Source organism: Coregonus clupeaformis, chromosome 17, assembly GCF_020615455.1.
Source record: "Coregonus clupeaformis isolate EN_2021a chromosome 17, ASM2061545v1, whole genome shotgun sequence".
In the NCBI taxonomy this organism is placed as follows: domain Eukaryota; kingdom Metazoa; phylum Chordata; class Actinopteri; order Salmoniformes; family Salmonidae; genus Coregonus; species Coregonus clupeaformis.
The window spans coordinates 26,922,878-26,942,408 of NC_059208.1; the positions used below are offsets into that span (position 1 = coordinate 26,922,878).

The 19,531-nt window shown below is 42.2% G+C and overlaps 2 protein-coding genes across 3 annotated transcripts; one reads left to right on the plus strand and one right to left on the minus strand.

Annotated features, from left to right (window-relative positions):
* Window positions 1-1,309: 1,309 nt before the first annotated feature.
* Window positions 1,310-14,410, minus strand: LOC121556065 (serine protease hepsin). Of its 2 annotated transcripts, none has more exons than XM_041869940.2 (13): window positions 13,988-14,410; window positions 13,389-13,514; window positions 8,510-8,632; window positions 8,007-8,048; window positions 7,769-7,907; window positions 7,090-7,209; window positions 6,898-6,938; window positions 6,491-6,656; window positions 6,133-6,329; window positions 5,197-5,292; window positions 3,362-3,504; window positions 2,922-3,086; window positions 1,310-2,797 (listed from the first exon to the last, which is right to left on the minus strand). In XM_041869940.2, exons 2-13 carry the CDS (start codon window positions 13,405-13,407, stop codon window positions 2,744-2,746), a joined length of 1,305 nt encoding a protein of 434 aa, XP_041725874.1. In that variant the 5' UTR covers window positions 13,408-13,514; window positions 13,988-14,410; the 3' UTR covers window positions 1,310-2,743. The 2 variants fall into 2 exon arrangements, with proteins under 2 accessions (XP_041725874.1, XP_041725873.1); XM_041869939.2 differs by having other exon boundaries at window positions 13,389-13,532.
* A 509-nt stretch (window positions 14,411-14,919) lies between these two features.
* Window positions 14,920-19,510, plus strand: LOC121556077 (sialoadhesin). The gene is made up of 6 exons (XM_041869951.1): window positions 14,920-15,061; window positions 15,178-15,555; window positions 17,629-17,892; window positions 18,049-18,318; window positions 18,501-18,597; window positions 18,914-19,510. Exons 1-6 carry the CDS (start codon window positions 15,004-15,006, stop codon window positions 18,984-18,986), a joined length of 1,140 nt encoding a protein of 379 aa, XP_041725885.1. The 5' UTR covers window positions 14,920-15,003; the 3' UTR covers window positions 18,987-19,510.
* Window positions 19,511-19,531: the final 21 nt, after the last annotated feature.

Consider the following 19,531-nt stretch of genomic DNA (forward strand, 5'->3'; position numbering starts at 1 on the left):
GACCAAGCCCTGGTCCCGTCATCCCACATACAGACATTATTCTTCTCTTCATAAACAAAACAACTTTCTACCAACGACTCCAAGACATCCGCTTCAGTGAACATCCATGACCTGAGACTGCTGCCAATGATTCCAGCCTGAAAACGCAGAGAGAGAGAGAGGACATACGACTCTCCTTGAGCTACGACCTAAGCAAATGAACAAACAACTTTCTCTATGGTGAAAAACAAATGAAGGAACTCCCTGGACTGATTTGCAAGAAAGATTCCTGGGAAGGAAAATAATGTGAACAGGTTGAGCAGGGCTGGGCCGCATTTAGCATAGAAAGCGATGAGGTTCTTTCACATCCTCCTCCAGGTGATCCTGCCAATCCTTTCTCTCTCTCTTTCTCATTCTCTCTCTCTCTCTCTCTCTCTCTCTCTCTCTCTCTCTCTCTCTGTGTGTCTCTCTCATTCCTTCTGAGAGCACTCCTGTGATTTGAGTAGACATTTCACTTCCAAAGCAGACACCCAATATTGTCCTATTATTTTCCAAGGGAAGGTTGAAAAACAATGAGCATTGTCAGGTAGGTGTTACAAATTTGAGACTGTGGGTCTCGCTGTGTGTCTCACTATACCACACACTATAAAGGTCACATTCAAGTAATGCTAAAGCCTATAGGTTGAAAAGCTGTTATGTACTTTAGGTACCCTTTAGGTTTAGTATCAACAGATGTATTTGCATGGCCAGTGGACATAAGTCTATAGCACATTTGCGTCTGGGAAAATACACAGGCTAATGGGGTTGCCTGGCAGGGGTCATGCAGGGCAGTCATGCAGTTATCCAATGATTCAATGATACGTTAGATCACATTAACTGTAGAACTGATCATATAGTGAGACATCTATAGTATCACCTTTCAGGATGTCTGAATAGTTCAGTTCCTGTAAACTAGGAATGTTTAGATTCCATAAAACCAGTTCCACAACTGTGTCCAGATACAAAGTGTTATGTGTTACGGAAATGACAGGCTTTGACTGAGGCTTTAGCCGCATAATATAATACTGGTACAGATGTAGGATCTTAATTTGATCACCCATTTGCAGGAAACTTTAAACTTTAAAAAGTATTCTGGAGTTTGTAATTTCCACTTTGAAATTTCAGATTTGATTTTCCCTAATGGAAAATGTATCAACCCCTACAAAAATGTAAATTAATTATAATCCACATAATAATTCACATTTCCTGTTGCTGCATGATTATTTTCCTTCTGTAGCAAACTGACTCAAATTAAGATCCTATACCTGTAGATGACATTTGACATACATCATCCAGTTTGTTAAATTAAATCTTTATTTCAATACAATATTCAATAGAACAATTTACATTTACAGAAGGAACAGAGTTGAAATCAGTAACAATAACATCCTTACTAAAAATTTCATAATTTCTTCACAGAATATATATATACATTCTCATCTGCATAGAGACTAGACTTCAAACAATATAAAACGGGGAAATGAAAGCATAAAGACCATCAAATAAGCTTGATAAACTACATCACAATAAACTACAGCAAATTGAATCATGATGATCAACAGACAATACCGGCAATTGTGCAGAGTTTTTCTAGTGTTGCTGTGTAGCTAATTCTCTACCAATAAAGTAGTTGTGGTTCTCAGCAGGTAATAGGCCCTTAACTGACAACACACAACTGAGTTTGATCTCTGTAGTGTAATGCATCATCCTGTGATGAATATGTAATATGACTTGGTGTTGTTAACAGTAATTCCTTAGTAACTTGTGAAGCTGAAATGGTTAATAAGAACATGATTCTGGTTGTTATTGCATATTTGAGATTGAAATCCATGGATCGCTTACAAATAAACATCCATTTTCAAAAAATCAGCTACTAATATTTACAATAAAGCAAAACAAATAAAAAACTGATTTAACTATGAATATTTCCTACGTTCTATAGCTCAATTTCTAATCTACATACATGTAATAGAAATATATTTTACATTTCACCTGTTTACTTGTCCCTAAATTCATGTCCCGAACAAAAACAAAACAAAGAAACATCATATATCATTATAGAACTTTACAGTCACTCTGAACTGCAATCTGTGGTACAAACAAAGGATAGTGAGACAATTCCAAGAGCTGAATATCTGACACCAATGTTTTTTTTGTTACAAGCATTTTAGGTCTCAGGGAATTTCAGCTACATGCTGTCTATGTTAAAATCTCTTCAGTAACTTTGGCATTATTTGTTTAAGGGAATAATATGAAGGAGAAACTTCATGGCAAAACTAGCCTGAATGTTTTTTAATGTCTGTTTGAGCATGACATTTTCATCAGGCTTGTTGTGTATTATAAGTTTGTTGCACCTGAAAAGAGTCAAACTGTAAGGAAACCCTGAATACAAAAATGTACCCTTTGATGACATACAAATAATCCCCATATGACAGTACAACCTGTACATTGGCTGGCAGAGTGGTGATTTTCTATGACTTTGTCATGCATGTCCCATAAGTCTTTTCATTTGACACTTTTTACATTTCACAAGACCATACACCTATTGGTTATTCTTTGGTCAAGCTACCACTTCAAGGGTTTCCTCAGGTAATCTAGCTGAATTTACCTATACATCAGATATTTGCTCAATGTTCCCCAAATAGGATGGGGATTTTTAACAGGTGAAGTGCAGTAAGTCTGAAGGGATAAGATTTTGGTAATTTCTGATCCCTTAAAGGTATGGTTAGTGCTCCCATGTACGCGCCATTTTGTGCACTCCTGGTGAATTCTGATACGTCTGTGAAGATAAGACAGGAAAATAAGATTATACTTCCACCTGTGTGCATCTGTGTACGTGTGTGTGTGTGTGTGTGTGTGTGCATGCGTACGTGCGTGTGTGTATGTCTGCATACTGTACTCACCCTCATGGCTGAGGAGATCCAGGGTAGGAAGCGGGACACTCTGGTGTAGACGCCAGGCTTCTTGGCCATGGCACAGCCTGTTCCCCAGCTCACCACCCCCAGCAGGCGGTAACGGCTGGCCTTGGACAGGCAGTCCTCAGCCACAAACGGGCCCCCGCTGTCCCCCTGAGATAAAAAAGTCAACCACTCACACATAGTACATTACAAAATCATTCTCACTTGGGTGAATGGATTATCTAAATATTAAAAATGTCTCATGTAAAAGCTAGAATCTGGATAGAGAGCAATGGTACAACCTTGCTCATATCCGGCACATTTATATGTCAATAGATGACGTTTGTAAGTGGAAGACAGAATATGGATGGAAGGTGTAATTTCTTGTTCAAATTTATGAATTGACTGTCAGGGCAGGGGATTTAGATGTCACTATAGCTGGTTACCTGGCAGGCATCGGTACCACCCTTCTCAAAGCCAGCACAGAACATGCTGGTGGTGATCTGGTTGTCATAGTAATCAGGGGCGTTACAGACAGCGTCGTTGATGATCGGCACGTTAGCCTCCTGAAGAACGTCAGCAAGAGTCCCTAAGAGAGAGAGAGAGAGAGAGAGAGAGAGAGAGAGAGAGAGAGAGAGAGAGAGAGAGAGAGAGAGAGAGAGAGAGAGAGAGAGAGAGAGAGAGAGAGAGAGAGAGAGAGAAGCTGTTAATCCCTCCATACACATTAATGATGGCGTGATCTGACCACCATATCTGACCAAAAGATTGTTGATTCCTGGTCAATAGTAGTTGGCACATCTACACACTATGACACTGTCCCTGTTTACATATTCAAAGGTCATACAGAGAGAGCGAGGAGGGAGAGAAAGAAAGACATAGGGAGAGGCTGTCTTGTCCAATGACAACAAGGATCCACCTACTCTGTCTCTCTATGGTTCCAGATTATGTTTTAAACCCAGCTCCTACAGTATCTGTCTCTGGGACCAGATTATGTTTTAAGCCCAGCTCCTACAGTATCTGTCTCTGTGACCAGATTATGTTTTAAAACCAGCTCCTACAGTATCTGTCTCTGGGACCCGATTATGTTTTAAGCCTAGCTCCTATAGTATCTGTCTATGGTTCCAGATTATGTTTTAAACCCAGCTCCTACAGTATCTGTCTATGGGATCAGATTATGTTTTAAACCCAGCTCCTACAGTATCTGTCTCTGGGACCAGATTATGTTTTAAGCCCAGCTCCTACAGTATCTGTCTAAGGTTCCAGATTATGTTTTAAATCCAGCTCCTACAGTATCTGTCTCTGGGACCAGATGACATTTTAAACCCAGCTCCTTCAGTATCTGTCTATGGGACCAGATGACGTTTTAAGCCCAGCTCCTACAGTATCTGTCTCTGGGACCAGATTATGTTTTAAGACCAGCTCCTACAGTATCTGTCTCTGGGACCAGATTATGTTTTAAACCCAGCTCCTAAAGTATTTGTTTCTGGGACCAGATTATGTTTTAAACCCAGCTCCTAAAGTTTTTGTTTCTGGGACCAGATTATGTTTTAAACCCAGCTCCAACAGTATCTGTCTCTGGGACCAGATTATGTTTTAAGCCCAGCTCCTACAGTATCTGTCTCTTGGACCAGATTATGTTTTAAATCCAGCTCCTACAGTATCTGTCTCTGGGACCAGATGACATTTTAAACCCAGCTCCTTCAGTATCTGTCTATGGGACCAGATTACATTTTAAGCCCAGCTCCTACAGTATCTGGCTCTGGGATCTGATTATGTTTTAAGACCAGCTCCTACAGTATCTGTCTCTGGGATCTGATTATGTTTTAAACCCAGCTCCTAAAGTATCTGTCTCTGGGACCAGATTATGTTTTAAGCCCAGCTCCTACAGTATCTGTCTCTGGGACCATATTATGTTTTAAGCCCAGCTCCTTTAGTATCTGGCTCTGGGACAGATTATGTTTTAAGCCCAGCTCCTACAGTATCTGTCTCTGGGACCAGATCGTGTTTTAAGGCCAGCTCCTACAGTATCTGTCTCTGGGACCAGATTATGTTTTAAACCCAGCTCCTACAGTATATGGCTCTAGGACAGATTATGTTTTAAGGCCAGCTCCTACAGTATCTGGTATCTGTCTCTGGGACCAGATGGTGTTTTAAGCCCAGCTCCTACAGTATCTGGTATCTGGCTCTGGGACCAGATTCTGTTTTAAGCCCAGCTCCTACAGAATCTGGCTATGGGACCAGATGTAAGTTTAAGGATGTAGAAGGTTACACAGTCACTCACCATAGTAACCTACATTTCCCCAGCCTGTCACTGTCCCCATTTGGCCGTCAATCAGGCGCTGGCCATAGTGGGGTAAGCACACCGGCTGGATGTAGTCTACAGAAAACAGAGGGTGAAGAGGAGGGAGAGAGAGATGAGATGAGATTGAATTGTAATTAATTGTATACTTGCACAGAAATTGAGATTACTTGATGGCTTGTGTGTTGTATTCACTACGGACAATGTTAATCTTGTCCGGCTAATTTAGCATGTTCTCAATTTCCCCACCAGTGTGTTATTTTATCATGAGAATAGTTGCAATTCTGTCTAACCACTAGATGTCAGACAAGGCCCAATACATCTGGCCTTGATAAACAACAGGAAGTTCACTGTAGTGCCTGCATAACAACTACATCCTAGAGCAGGGTTTCCCAAACTCGGGGGTGCACGTTTTGTTTTTTGCCCTAGCACTACACAGCTGATTCAAATAATCAACTAATCATCAAGCTTTGATAATTTGAATCAGCCGTGTAGTGTTAAGGCAAAATCCAAAACGCTGTCCTAGAGAGTTTTCTCTCTCACATTATAACAATGTAATGTTTTTCTATGAACGTCCAGAGATTCCAGGAAATGAACAATTACAGTGAAACAGAGGCCAAACTATTCTGTCCGGTTCTGATATCATTGTCTTTTGTCCAGGCGACTGCAGGCAGGCAGTAAAGAGGGCCTTTGTTGGAAGTCTGACTGGAAACCTGAACCCTGAGGAAGGGAATTACCATAGTGACTCGTCCCTCATTCTCTATCTCGCTTTATCACTTCTCTCTACCCCCCCCCTCTCTCTCTCTCTCTCTCTTCTACCTCTAAGCACATTGTGGCTTCATCTGATGTGCCTTGAAAAAGAACAACAAATCATCACTGTATAATAAGCTACAACAATATGGGCCCTGATGTGTTTACCTGTGAAGTGAAGAGGCTGGGCCAGAGCCAGGACAGCGATGTCTCTGCTGTTGTCATCTATGTTGGGGTCTACGAAGGGCAGGTAGCTGCTGTGGTACACCACAGTCTTTACCTCAAGAACCCTAACATTCTTATGGGTGAGCTTGTTGTAGATGGAGCCCAGTAACACCCTCCATCGAGACACCTGACGGTTCCTCCTGAGAGAGGACAAACAGAATCAATGAGAAGAAGTGTGTGTGTGTGCGTGAGAGAGAGAGAGAGAGAGAGAGAGAGAGAGAGAGAGAGAGAGAGAGAGAGAGAGAGAGAGAGAGAGAGAGAGAGAGAGAGAGAGAGAGGGAGAGAAAGATTCAGGGCGTACTCTGGGAAGCAGTGGGCTGCGCTGACGATCCAGCGGTCTGAGATGATGGAGCCTCCACACTGGTGCACCCCGTCATACTGCAGACTGACCTGCCACGGCCAGCTACCCTGCCTAGCATCCACACCACCCACTATACGGTCCTCTGTCAGACTACGCCTGCCACAGTCTAGACAGAGAGAAAGAGAGGGGAGGGAGGGAGGGATAGGGAGGAGAGAGAGATATGGATGGGGAGGGAGGAGGAGGAGAGAGTGGAAGGAAGAGAGAGATAGGGAGGGATGAGTAAAGAGAGATGCAGGAGAGAGAGAGAGTTAAGCCATCCTGTACAACTCTCAGGTTGCTTTTCATCACTTTGTGTAAAAAGTGTGTCATGGTGACAGGACCAAACCAAAGCTCTCAGCAGTACCTACCTTGACAAAGCAGACTTAGAACCTGGCCACTTTCACAGCCACTGAAAAACAACAACAGCAACAACAGTCAGACACATCAGCCTGGAACCCTGAATTCCTGCTCTTCTCTCCTTTTCAGCCAGCTCTAGTTTAATAAACACGGCCTTAAGATAATCATCTAGGAGATATAAGAGTATTATAAGAATGTCTTACCAGGGATATAGAGACTCTTTGATCTTCTTGCCGTAGGTCAGCTCCTTCTCTTTGACACAGAAGACCTCCTCACGGTCGTTACTGCCTTCAGGGATACTGAACACGGAGTAATTCACCACGCTGGTGGGGACACAAAGCATGCATCTCTTTATTAAAGAGACTTCTATCACTGACAGATCAGTTGAAAGATCCCTGGCCTAAACCCGATTAAGTTACTTAGAGGCGCAGTATGTATAACTCTTTGAGCGACCCAACCAAATTCACATAGCATTGTGAGGTATAGATCTGTCATTCTCATTGAAAGGAAGTAGGAGATGCGGTAGATCCATTCTATATGCACTATATTTATGCTTCCTGTCCTTAAGTTTAGTTTTCGCCTCTTTTTATTTTCAGCTTTGTACACCAGCTTCAAACAGCTGGAAATACAATATATATATATATTTCTTTACATGTATTTCACAGCTGTTTAGATTCTCTAAACTATACATTGCTTGTTTTGTGGCCACAAACTGAAATTAGGCAAACCATTACAATTTTAGCAACCAGGCAAGGGTGGAGCAATTTCTATGCAGCCTTCTTCCATGGCATAGGGGTATCCTTTTATGATGCTGTAGATAGTGACTCCCAATTTTGTATTTAATCTAAAGCCTTTCATATCACAATCCATCAATCTCCTCACCTGACAAAGCCCATCTCCTCACAGCTTATGTTGGCCAGGAGCTGGTTGGCCTCTGAGGAACAGACGTGTCTCCACCGTCGCTGGGCCGAGTCAAACACCCGGAGACGTAGGTCCGAGCTTGGATTGGAGTTCACCTGGACTGGGGTGGAGCAATGAAATACTAGATCAAACAAGCCCTTCTATCGATTCAGATACTATATGAGGTTGGCTTTGGTGAAGTGGTTTCCCTCTCACTTACCATCATATAATCCTGTGTCTTCTTCTCGGATACAAAACGTTACTAGGATTTGAAAAACAAAGAAACAAACAAAAGTCAACAACATGTAATATAAAACTGTAAAGTGCATACACACTCTGTTGATGAAACAGCAAACCTCACAGAGCCTGCAAACAACTCCACTGACTGCAATCAAACAATGTTGGTAATATTTGTACCAAAGATGGAGGATAAATTAAGATAGTTAATTCAGGTTGTTTACCATTGAAAAAAATGGTCAGTTCCTGTCTACTTAAGGGGGTGGCTCTCCCATAGACACCAATGTGATAGCAGCTGGTTCTGGTGTACTTAGTTCATTGACTTCCATTGAAACAGAAAAAAAATGAGGGAGTGGGATGTCTCGCTTCCTCTACCGTCTCTGTCTGTACTATGGAAAAACTAAAACTACATTACCCATAAAGCACTGCACATTGCCAAAAGGTACGCATCACTACTATGTGAGAGCAGAAGCAGAGGTCTCTCACCTACAGCCCAGACAGCAGCTCCAATCCCCCCCAGTAGCACCACGGTCAGACACACGCCCGCCACGCGACATGGGGTCAGGAAGGTCACCCCCGCGCTTCCCGGGAGAGAAATCCCCGGACTTCCTGTAAAAGACAACACACACAACAAAAACATACCATTACGTTCAGCGTCACACTGAGTGTCGTCTGGCCCAGGGGTGTGAAGGTGAACGGCAAGGCACTGGAATGACGAACCACCCTTGTTGTCTCTGCCTGCTTCCCTCTCTCCACTGGGATTCTCTGCCTCTGACCCAATTACGGGGGCTGAGTCACTGGCTTGCTTGCGCTCTCCCATTCCGTCCCTAGGAGGGGTGCATCACATCGTGCCAGGCTTTTTTTTGCTATACTCGACCTGAGTGGGTTGAGTCACTGACGTGATCTTCCTGTCCGGTTTTGCGCCCCCTCGGGCTCGTGCGGTGAGTGAGATCTTCGTGGGCTACACTTGGCCTTGTCTCAGGGTAGTAAGTTAGTGGTCTGTTGATATCCCTTTGGTGGTATGGGGGCTGTGCTTTGGCAAAGTGGGTGGGGTAATATCCTGCCTGGTTGGACTTGTCCAGGGGTAACTTTGGAAAGGGCCACAGTGAACGTTTGAACATCTTGAAGAAGTAAAAGTGTTTTAATCAGATAGGTGAAAAGGAAAAGAGAGTGCCATAATAACACACTGGCAAATTGGCACATTGAAAAAGTACAAATGAATAGGATCAATAGTCCAAAGTCTGCTCCATTTCCATAGAGCTAAAACAAACTGCAGGCTTGATTTCAGTGCCATCTCGAGCCCCAACAAATTGTCACTGTGTCCCTAGCTAGAACACAAGGTTGGGCAGAATGAGTGGTCAGTTCATTACATTAAATTACTGATGATGATGAAAGGTCCATGAACTGACCAGTCACTAACTTTTAAAGTTTGGTTGAACCAAAACAAAGCCACACTTGATTATTCAACCACCGTTTACAACTTACGTCACACGTGTGAGACACACTTATGCACCGCACACACACACACACAAAAAAATCCTACTTTCCCTAAACCCTAGCCCTAACCCTAAACCTAACCCTAACCTTAACCCTAACCTTAACACCAAAACCCTAACCCTAAAACTAAACCTAACCCTAACTCCTAACCCCTAACCTTAATTCTAACCCTAACCCTAATTTTAACCCTTATCCTAAATCTAACCCCTAGGCCTACAAAAGCCTTTTTCCTTGTCGGGACCGGCGAAATGTCCCCACTTGTCCGGATTTTCCTTGTTTTACTATCCTTGTGAGGACATCACGTCCCCACAAGGACAGTAAAACCAAACCACACACACACAGGTAACATGCGTACATCTGCTGTGTTTGCAGGCAGGTAGCTGAGGCGCAGAGAGTGGAGTTCTGGAGTGTTCATTAACCGTGCAGGCCGGCCAGCCAGCTTCAGCCTGTGTGGAGACCTGCCACACCAGACCAGCCCAGCAGAGCAGACCAGCAGAGACACTGAGTGACTGACTGACTGCAAGGCATGATAAGCTCCTGACTCAGCGCAAACAAACACACTGTCTGTGTGTGGATCCAACTCAGGTCTAACACACGTGTAGGTAATACACAGGTCTATAAATCTGTTATTACTATATAGGTATACACAAGTCTTTATGTATACTATAGGGCCAATACGTTTTACTGATCTGGTCACGTGGCCCTAGCTATGTGGGCAATACACTAGTCTGACGGACACTTAGGAACAATCTCCTACATACAAACATCAATACATGCCCAATAGTGAAGACATTATTCAACCATTCGACACCAACAACACAAACAGCTGCACTATATTTTACATTTTAAATTTTAGTCATTTATCAGATGCTCTTATCCAGAGCGACTTACAGGAGCAATTAGGGTTAAATGCCTTGCTCAAGGGCACAGACAGATTTTTCACCTAGTCGGCCCGGGGATTTGAACTAGCGGCATTTTGGTTACCAATGCTCTTAACCGCTAGGCTACCTGCCGCCCACTACCTGGATCACCCTAGCTAGCTGTAGAAGAAGAGCCTGCCGAATGAGCATGTTTCTTATCAATAACATAACACTGTTTCCCGTTATGCCTTATGAAGGGAAAACGAGCGTCAACAAGATACTCTGCCAATTAAAAGAGAGGAAAATCAACATCGCACACAGATGAGGGAGACTCGAATTCAGGGAGAAAACACTGGGGGTCCTGTAAGGCCATGGGGTCTGCCGTCTGTACGCACTACCTCAGGATATGGGCACAGTTTACAGGCAGCTGATGGCTCTTCAGAGAGTGATGGGAAAATCCTCAGTGTGGAACATCCATCAACAATAAGATACATGGGTTTTTACTGAGACAGCGTTAAAATAATAACATCAAGTACTGTCGCTATTTAACACAGTGAAAATGAAGATGTAAAAATGTATCCTGAATTTGTAGGCTTTTGTATACTGTACAGTTTTAAAAACACACAGTTAACCTGCATAACATACAGTGAAGCTCTGTTAGTGTGATGACTGTACATTATATACTAAAATTGACTCTTTTCAAACAATAACAGCAGTTTTGGTGCAGTCACCTATGGCAACCCCAGAGAACCCTGACTCAGCACATGTTATAGGTTGCTGATTCAAGGACTTTTCCAGACATTAGTCTGGGTGTGCTGGCTTTTGGTCCAGCCAGCACTAACACACGAGGACCATGATTAGTTGATTGTTTGAAACAGGTATGGGCTAGAGCAAAACCCTGCACACCCAGTCACGTTGCAGAACCGGATTTGGAGAACCCTGCACTACAGATTTAAATTAGAACATTCCTTCTCCGTACAAAAGCGATTCTCAACCTTGTTGATTTTGAGGATACATTCTACTTCTAACAAAAACTTTCCACGACCACAAAACCCATACCAAACCCATCCACCTATGTCATGTGAGGCTGTATCAGTACATTAATGTGTTACTGTTCCTGCCCAGGACTCTCTGTAATGACAGGGGTGAGGAAGGGACCACAGATCTTATTGACATAACCAGACCTTGTCTAAGGGCTGACTTTATCTCAGGCCAGTCTCCCTTCCAGTGTTCCAGCTGCTGGTTCCAGGAAAGCCCCACATTTCCTAAACCCACTCCAGTGGATCCTGGAGTCACAGGCCTGGAGCTGGAGAACAAGCCCTGCTATTGTTTTAGCCTCTACCTGAGTACACTCTGTGTGTGGGAAATACATGTCTCCTTAGCTGAAGGGAGATACTTCTATAAGGTGAAAGGCCTAGTTCATTCCCTTGTGTCTCTCTCAGGAAGAAGGTATTCTGCCTCATTTCACAATAGAAAGAACATTTCATAAAGCTACATCTGTTTCAGAATTGTGACTGTCCACTACATGAAGTAACTAAAATCTCTCACACATCAAGAGTCATGGAATGCCACAGACCAGCAGTTTCAGCAACTAAACCACAGATAGAAACCACAGTGTTGTACACCTGAGCCCACAACTCAACCCAGACCAAAACGAAACCAGACCACACAACAATCACCAGTCATGCTGTAACTGTTTCTGCTCCACTGTACGGTATCAACTCAGAAGGAGACTGAGATGTTGTTCATTGGATGGTGACTCAGGTTTGACAATGGCTTTACATTGAAACATAGAATCTGTCAGAGAGTCCTGGTGAGCATCTCTCTACAAGACACACGGAAGTGTCCATGCTTGAGAATTCAGGAGTACTTCTAAATCTCCAAATAAAAAGCCACACAATCAATGATGCTATGTCTGGTAAAACGCCAACAGTATAACTGTGGTCTAAAAAATATGTTAAACTCAAGATAACTGTACCCTTGTTATTACCACTGTTTTGATTATTTATCAGTACATACAGGTATAGCTTTCAAAATATTGAGTAAAGATCATGATTGGGACCACCTAATACTAGTGATAATTAGATAACAGAAATACTGATATGAGCAGTCAAAAAACATTTCACAAGGTTGACGAGGTTCCAAGCTAGGTACACTTGGGCCCTTATCACATCTGTCATTCCCTAAACATAATCACACAAGACATTACAGTGTCATAAAGATAGAGAGTTGTTAAATACGGTTTATGGTCTGCCACTACAACTGAAGGAGAGACAGCTGAGAAGTCTAAAAGGAACAGTGAAATGAAGTGAATGCTAGAATCCACTGGATTTAGTAAACATTGTTAAATGAGTGATAATGGTGAAGGATAATGTTCTCCATTCAGAAAGAACTCTAGACCCCCCAATTAGATAATAAAAGAGGTTCCCTGTGTTATAGATAATAATAAATACTCAAAGTTTTTGCTAAACAGAATCAAAGACGCATGGATAAAGTATCACTGCACTCTTATTGGCTGTCCCCATAGGAGATCCCTTTTAGGTTCCAGGTAGAACCCTTTTTGCTTCCAGGTAGAACACTTTTGGGTTCCATGTAGAACCCTCTGGGGAAAGGTTTCTACATAGAACAGAATAGGGTTCTACCTGGAACCAACAGGGTTCTACCTGGAACCAAAAAGGGTTATTCAAAGCGTTCCCCTATGGGGACAGCCGAAAAACCCTTTTAGGTTCTAGATAGCACCTTTTTTTCTAAGAATGTGCGTCCTTTAATAAAAGCTAAATTATTTGAAAGATATTTGGCAAAAACAGACGGTATGAAAAAAGCCATATTTAAAAGGTTCCTAATCTAGATCACAAACTCAACACCACAAAAGGTAGCTTACCCCATCAAACAGCAAGCAGTGGCCAGTTCTATTAATCTTTAACACTGAGTTGTTCTGATGTCTGATGTCAAATATAGAGGGAAAAAATGTGGCAAGCACAATGTCTGGATGTGTGTGGAACACTCACCATTCTTTTTCTCAGTCATTTTTTCTCGCTCAAAAGTACAAAATGAAAAGAGGTAGCTGAAGTTCAGAGTGGTCCTCCTTCACAGCTCCTGTGGTGGTCAACTTGCCACCCAGTCTTATTCCCAGCCTGTATAAAAAGATAAAGCTGAACATGAACGTTAATAAACTGTTAGACTGGAGAGAGGTGGGTTAAACAAGTTAAATAAACCAAAGGGCAAAGTGAGTTGTTTTGAGCAGATTTGACTAATAGTCCAGGCTGAAGGGGAAATTGTTATTTTCTATGGAATAAATGTGTAATAAACATGTCTCTACTAATGAGTGGTACCTATATTGTCATTTACCACAGAATTAGGATATGCTGTTTCTCCCCAGTGTGCATACTAGCTAGCTACCAATAGGCCTACCATTCAGCATAGAATAATTAGGCCTACATCCCTTTTATATCGATAAACTCATAACAATCACCCTGAGATGTGAACACTGGACAGAATGTATCTGTTACTTTTCCATGGGTATTTTCATGATCAAAAACAACTCACATGCTTTCAAATTACAGAGTATTAGGTTACTCAAAATCCACACCGTTCTCAGAGCACTCACCTCTCTTTTGCAACAGGTGTTTGACTGCTTGTCAAAAATGAAGTTACAATCTCGGCGATTACTCTCGAGGCTCGCTGTTCGCTACGGGGTAGCAGTATGAATAGGCTGTCATGGATATTCCCAATACTTCGACAAGTGGTTGTATGGCTACAAAGAGTACGAAAAAAAACGTTCCCCACTTTCCCCCCTTGTGCGAAAGAAAACCGTTCTTCGTTCAAAACTAAAAAATAATTTCCGATAGATAAAACTTGTAGCTATCAATGTATTTACACAGTTGTTTTTTCTGTAAAAACAGGACCGCTCAGCAGTTCGACTAGTTCTGCGCTCATATCATTTTAGAAACGGCCAAGTAACATACATGTGACGTCATGAGATATCGGTCAAATGGCACCTGCAGAGCACAGGTTTAAAGCCCTTTGTTTTTGAAGACCATGGTTAATCAAGTGTAACTGTTAACAACCCCTTCAATTGATTCATCGTTTCCTAGTTTCAAATGTATGTGTTAAATTCAGGTAATGTTCGAGGTGCAATAGACCAAAGTGCATTGAAGTTGAGGCATGGGTTGGCCAGTCCTAGGCTTACACCATGCCACAGGAGCTTAATGGTCCGTGCAACATTAATGTCTAAACTATAGGGTGTACACAAGGGGTTGGGATAAGATTGGAGCTAGACAGGTCTGTAGGTAGAACGGTCAGAGGTAAACGCATAGATCTGCATATACTGGATGCTCATTGTAAACAAGGTCTAAATAGACAGAACCAAAAACAAGCTCTGTCTTGTTTAGAGACAGTGACATTAAAAAACCAGCAACAGTGCCTTGGCTTTTTGTTGCAGGCTTATAATGTCACTGCTTTTCTACACGCCTATTTTTTGTTTCTCAATGTCCTTGACCAGTTCGTAGTTAAGTAAAAGAGAAGTGAGTGAGCGAACAGACAGACAGAAAGACAGACGCTGTCGAGGTCTTCGCTGCTAATGTAAATGAGTGCAGTGAGTAAGGGAGTGGAGGAGCGTCAGATATGGCTTTGGGTGTCTTCCAGACTGGCTGGATGAGGCTTCTCTCACTTATCCTGCAAGGTAAAACTGACATCATATTCATCATTATCATACGGAACACACTTTTATCATGGTATGTGAATAGACATACAAAGTATTGTATTGTAAATCATATTCATTAATTTATTGTATCCCAGGCTGCTGTGTGGGTGTCCTCTGTAGTGACTGGGCTGTGCGTGTCCCCTCCACTCCCCTGTGTGCCGTGGCCGGCTCGTCTGTGGTCCTCCCCTGCTCCTACGACTACCCTCAGCCCTACAGGGTGTTGTCTGAGATGTGGTGCCGGGACCAAAGCCGCTGCATCACCCCCAGGTATGTGTGCCATAGCCAGGGTATCTTCCCTGAGCCAGCCTCCCAGGGCAGGGTGGAGTACCTGGGGAAGGAAGGAACCAGGAACTGCACCCTGAGGATCTCTGATCTGAGGAAGTCTGATAGCGGGACATACGTATTCTACTTTATCACCAACCACCCAGTGGAGAAGCCTCCTGGACAGCCTGGAGTAACCCTGCTAGTGTCTGGTAAGACCACAGTGCTTATTATATGTTTTTTTGACATATATTTTGTGTAAATGTTCTTGTGTAAATATGTCTTGTGGTCAATTATTATATGTAGATAGCAACTGAGCAGTGGCAATTTAATAAAGCCGCATTGAGTTAATAAAGCCACATACATACAGTTGAAGTCAGAAGTTTTTAAACTACTCTACAAATTTCTTGTTAACAAACTATAGTTTTGGCAAGTCGGTTAGGACATCTACTTTGTGCATGACACAAGTAATTTTTCCAACAATTGTTTACAGACAGATTATTTCACTTATAATTCACTGTATCACAATTCCAGTGGGTCATAAGTTTACATACACTAAGTTGACTGTGCCTTTAAACAGCTTGGAAAATTCCAGAAAATGATATCATGGCTTTAGAAGCTTCTGATAGGCTAATTGACATCATTTGAGTCAATTGGAGGTGTTCCTGTGGATGTATTTCAAGGCCTACCTTCAAACTCAGTGCCTCTTTGCTTGACATCATGGGAAAATCAAAAGAAATCAGCCAAGACCTCAGAAAAAATATTGTAGACCTCAACAAGTCTGGTTCATCCTTGGGAGCAATTTCCAAACGCCTGAAGGTACCACGTTCATCTGTACAAACAATAGTACGCAACTATAAACGGCGCTCGCAAGCCGAAGAACACCATGCCAACCGTGAAGCACGGGGGTGGCAGCATCATGCTGTGGGGGTGCTTTGCTGCAAGAGGGACTGGTGCACTTCACAAAATAGATGGCATCATGAGGAAGGAAAATTATGTGGATATATTGAAGCAAAATCTCAAGACATCAGTCAGGAAGTTAAAGCTTGGTCGCAAATGGGTCTTCCAAATGGACAATGACCCCAAGCATACTTCCAAAGTTGTGGCATAATGGCTTAAGGACAACAAAGTAAAGGTATTGGTGTGGCCAATTACAAAGCCCTGACCTCAATCCTATCTAACAGTTTGTGGGCACCGTTCGTCACCGTTATAGTGCAATTAATGTATTGTTTAGTTTTGTGTTGTGTAGTGTAGTGCATAAAAAAAAGGTTGCCCTCTGTAGCTCAGTTGGTAGAGCATGGCGTTTGCAACGCCAGGGTTGTGGGTTTGATTCCCACGGGAGGACAGTATGAAAATGTATACACTCACTAACTGTAAGTCGCTCTGGATAAGAGCGTCTGCTAAATGACTAAAATGTAAATGTCAAATGTTGAGTTTGCCCCACCAAGATTTACATGCTAAAATCACCACTGCAACTGACATACTGTATGATAAAGGAGGGATGCTGTAACTGCATTGTTATATGTTCAAAACACAAACATTTAATATCAGCATTCGAGGTTGTTTCCTGTACATACATTTAGTGTGTAACTATTTGACTCATGAGAATAGGAGAGCTATTAAAGATGTGGTCAGCTTCCAGCTTGTCTGCACAGAGATCAGGTCTGATCACAAGCCTCAGAGGTTGGACTGAAATTGATGTCACCGTCATTTCTGAGTCACTCTGAGGAGAGGAGCCATTGCTTCTTCTTTTCAGTATGATCACATGATTCAGAGAGACTCATAGTGTTCTTACACTTCCTCTGGAAGTTTGTCAATGTCTCAATATTTACTAATTTTCTCATTAACTTACTGAAAGTCTATCTGAGTAATAGTGACAGTGCTATTGATATCTGTATGTACAGTACCAGCTGTTGACAACAACAGTGAGAGTTCTCTTGTAACTAAGAGGTTATTGCACTTTAAAACCTGATGGTATGGTGGCATGTCCTACGACCACAATGACTGTATGCAAAAATTGAGAAATTAAAGCAGAAAGTCACATGGTCTTGACTGTCAGCTTGGAATCGTCTATTTGGGTGACCACCCGCCCCCAATACCCAGACAACCACCACTACAAACACAGAAACAACATATGGATATAAGCTTCAGTGTATTTACATTTAAAACAGGATAAGAGAAATAGTCTGATGATAAAAAGGCTTGTGTCTCTCTGATCTGTGTGTCCTTCGCCTGTTATCTGTCTGGTATGTCTTATTGCTTACACATCTCTTGTCTACTTTCAGATCATTCCAGTGAAGTAGCAGTGTCCCTCAGTCCCTCTGGTGATGTTGTTGAGGGCAGCTCAGTGACGTTATTCTGCTGTAGTACTGCCCACCCTCCAGTGGAGAGCTACACCTGGTACAAGACTGGAGGCTACACGGCTGGTGATAAGGGACAGACGATGACCATCACCAATATCAGCGCAACAGACAGTGGAAACTACTACTGTGAGGCCCTGACCACCAATAGACCGCTCCACTCCTCAGCGTTGTCTATTAATGTCCAGTGTAAGTACTTTAAAATCCCAATCACAGAGACAATGAATCAGTAACACTGTTTGTCATGAGTTTTTTGGGATCCACTTAGACAGGGAAGTATGTACCAGACATCTCTCATTGTTACCCAAATATATATATATATTTTTTACCTTTCTCTGCCTTCAGATGCTCCAAAGCACACATCAGTGTCAGTCAATCCTTTTGGGGAGGTAGTGATGGGCAGCTCTGTGACTCTGACCTGCAGCAGTGATGCCAACCCTGCAGTAGAGCGTTACACCTGGCTTCAGAGGACAAAATCCCAAGCTTCACTGAGAGGGTCAGGGCAGAGTTACAGCATCACTAACATCAGCTATGAGGACAGTGGGAAGTACTGCTGTGTAGCGGTGAACAAGCATGGATCACAGAGCTCTACTGTTACCATGACTGTGGGGAAAGGTAGGTGCAAGGGGATGCATTGAAAATATACAGTGTGTTTCCTGTTCTAGTCTAGTCTGTAATATAACATCAAGATTATGCCACCTGTTATTGTAAATTTGCCATTGAAACAAATGACAGTATGTACACCAGTGTGAAGCTATCCCTGGCCTATAGAGCTAACAGTAGTTTCTTCTCTGCAGTAAATGTTCAGTCCCCCATACTGTGGAGGTTGGTGACAGTGGGGATCCCCATCGCTCTGACACTGATCATCATTATAACAGTGGTTTGCATTAGGAGGTGAGTGAAAAAGTTACAATACGTTTAAGAGTAAAAATTACAGTGATGTGATCTGTAATCTCTTTAGGTATTGGTTTGTGCTGTATATAATTACTCTACAATTCCTTTACCATTGAGAGTTTATTTTTCATTTGATATTTACAGTATAACTTTATATTGTCAATTAACTGTTTTGTAGTCTTCCATCTGATAAGTTTAGTGGAGTAATAGCAGAAAACATTATCAACCAAAACAGAGAATCTCCACTAGAAAACAAAGTCAATATACCAAGTTTATTAAACAATAAGGTCTGATCCATAACAACTTTCCCCTATAGGAAAACTCTCCCGGCATCAAGTCAACCAGGTTACAGTCTTACAGAGACCACCATCCAGCAGCCGTTACCATGATATTACATCAAGGATGACCATAACAAATGAGACACTTACATTAGCAGGATCTGAAAAGGAACTGAATGAACTCTGCGGGGAGATGTTGTACCCAGTTTACTGCCACACAGCGGCACTGTTGTGTAGCTGTATCCAGCCCTAAATCCCATTTTCTTTAAAAACATGTACAGTAATATCTGTAGCATGTACTGTACACCTCATTTCAGCTCTCTACTGTAGAAAATAAGACATTTTACTGTAATAGGCCTACTGTAATTTATTTCCTTTATGATGGAGAGTTGTTGAGTATTGGATGACCAAAAGTGAAAGGACAACTAGAGATTCCATATATGTAAATATATAAATTGAATTACAATTACATAAAAGTTTATCATAACAAATCCATGTAATAATCAAGATACTGTATGTATAACATAACCATGGCATATGTCACTACGCCACCCCACGTTGAGTTTTGTCCATCACACATTATACACAGGTTCTTCAAGTTTGGGTTGAGTGGCAAAATAAAGAAGTCAACAACATGTTGCAAGTTCATTTTTTTA

Bases quoted from the DNA above. Each gene is read 5' to 3' on its own strand.
- LOC121556065 (XM_041869940.2), bottom strand. The intron at 7,908-8,006 runs GTAAGTGAGAGG...GCTCCACCCCAG, and splicing joins AGACACAGGATTATATGATG to TCCAGGTGAACTCCAATCCA. The intron at 3,505-5,196 runs GTGAGTGACTGT...TCTCTCTCTTAG, and splicing joins GGGAAATGTAGGTTACTATG to GGACTCTTGCTGACGTTCTT.
- LOC121556077 (XM_041869951.1), top strand. From the start codon at position 15,004: ATGGCTTTGGGTGTCTTCCAGACTGGCTGGATGAGGCTTCTCTCACTT. The intron at 15,556-17,628 runs GTAAGACCACAG...GTCTACTTTCAG, and splicing joins AGTAACCCTGCTAGTGTCTG to ATCATTCCAGTGAAGTAGCA. The intron at 18,319-18,500 runs GTAGGTGCAAGG...TCTTCTCTGCAG, and splicing joins TACCATGACTGTGGGGAAAG to TAAATGTTCAGTCCCCCATA.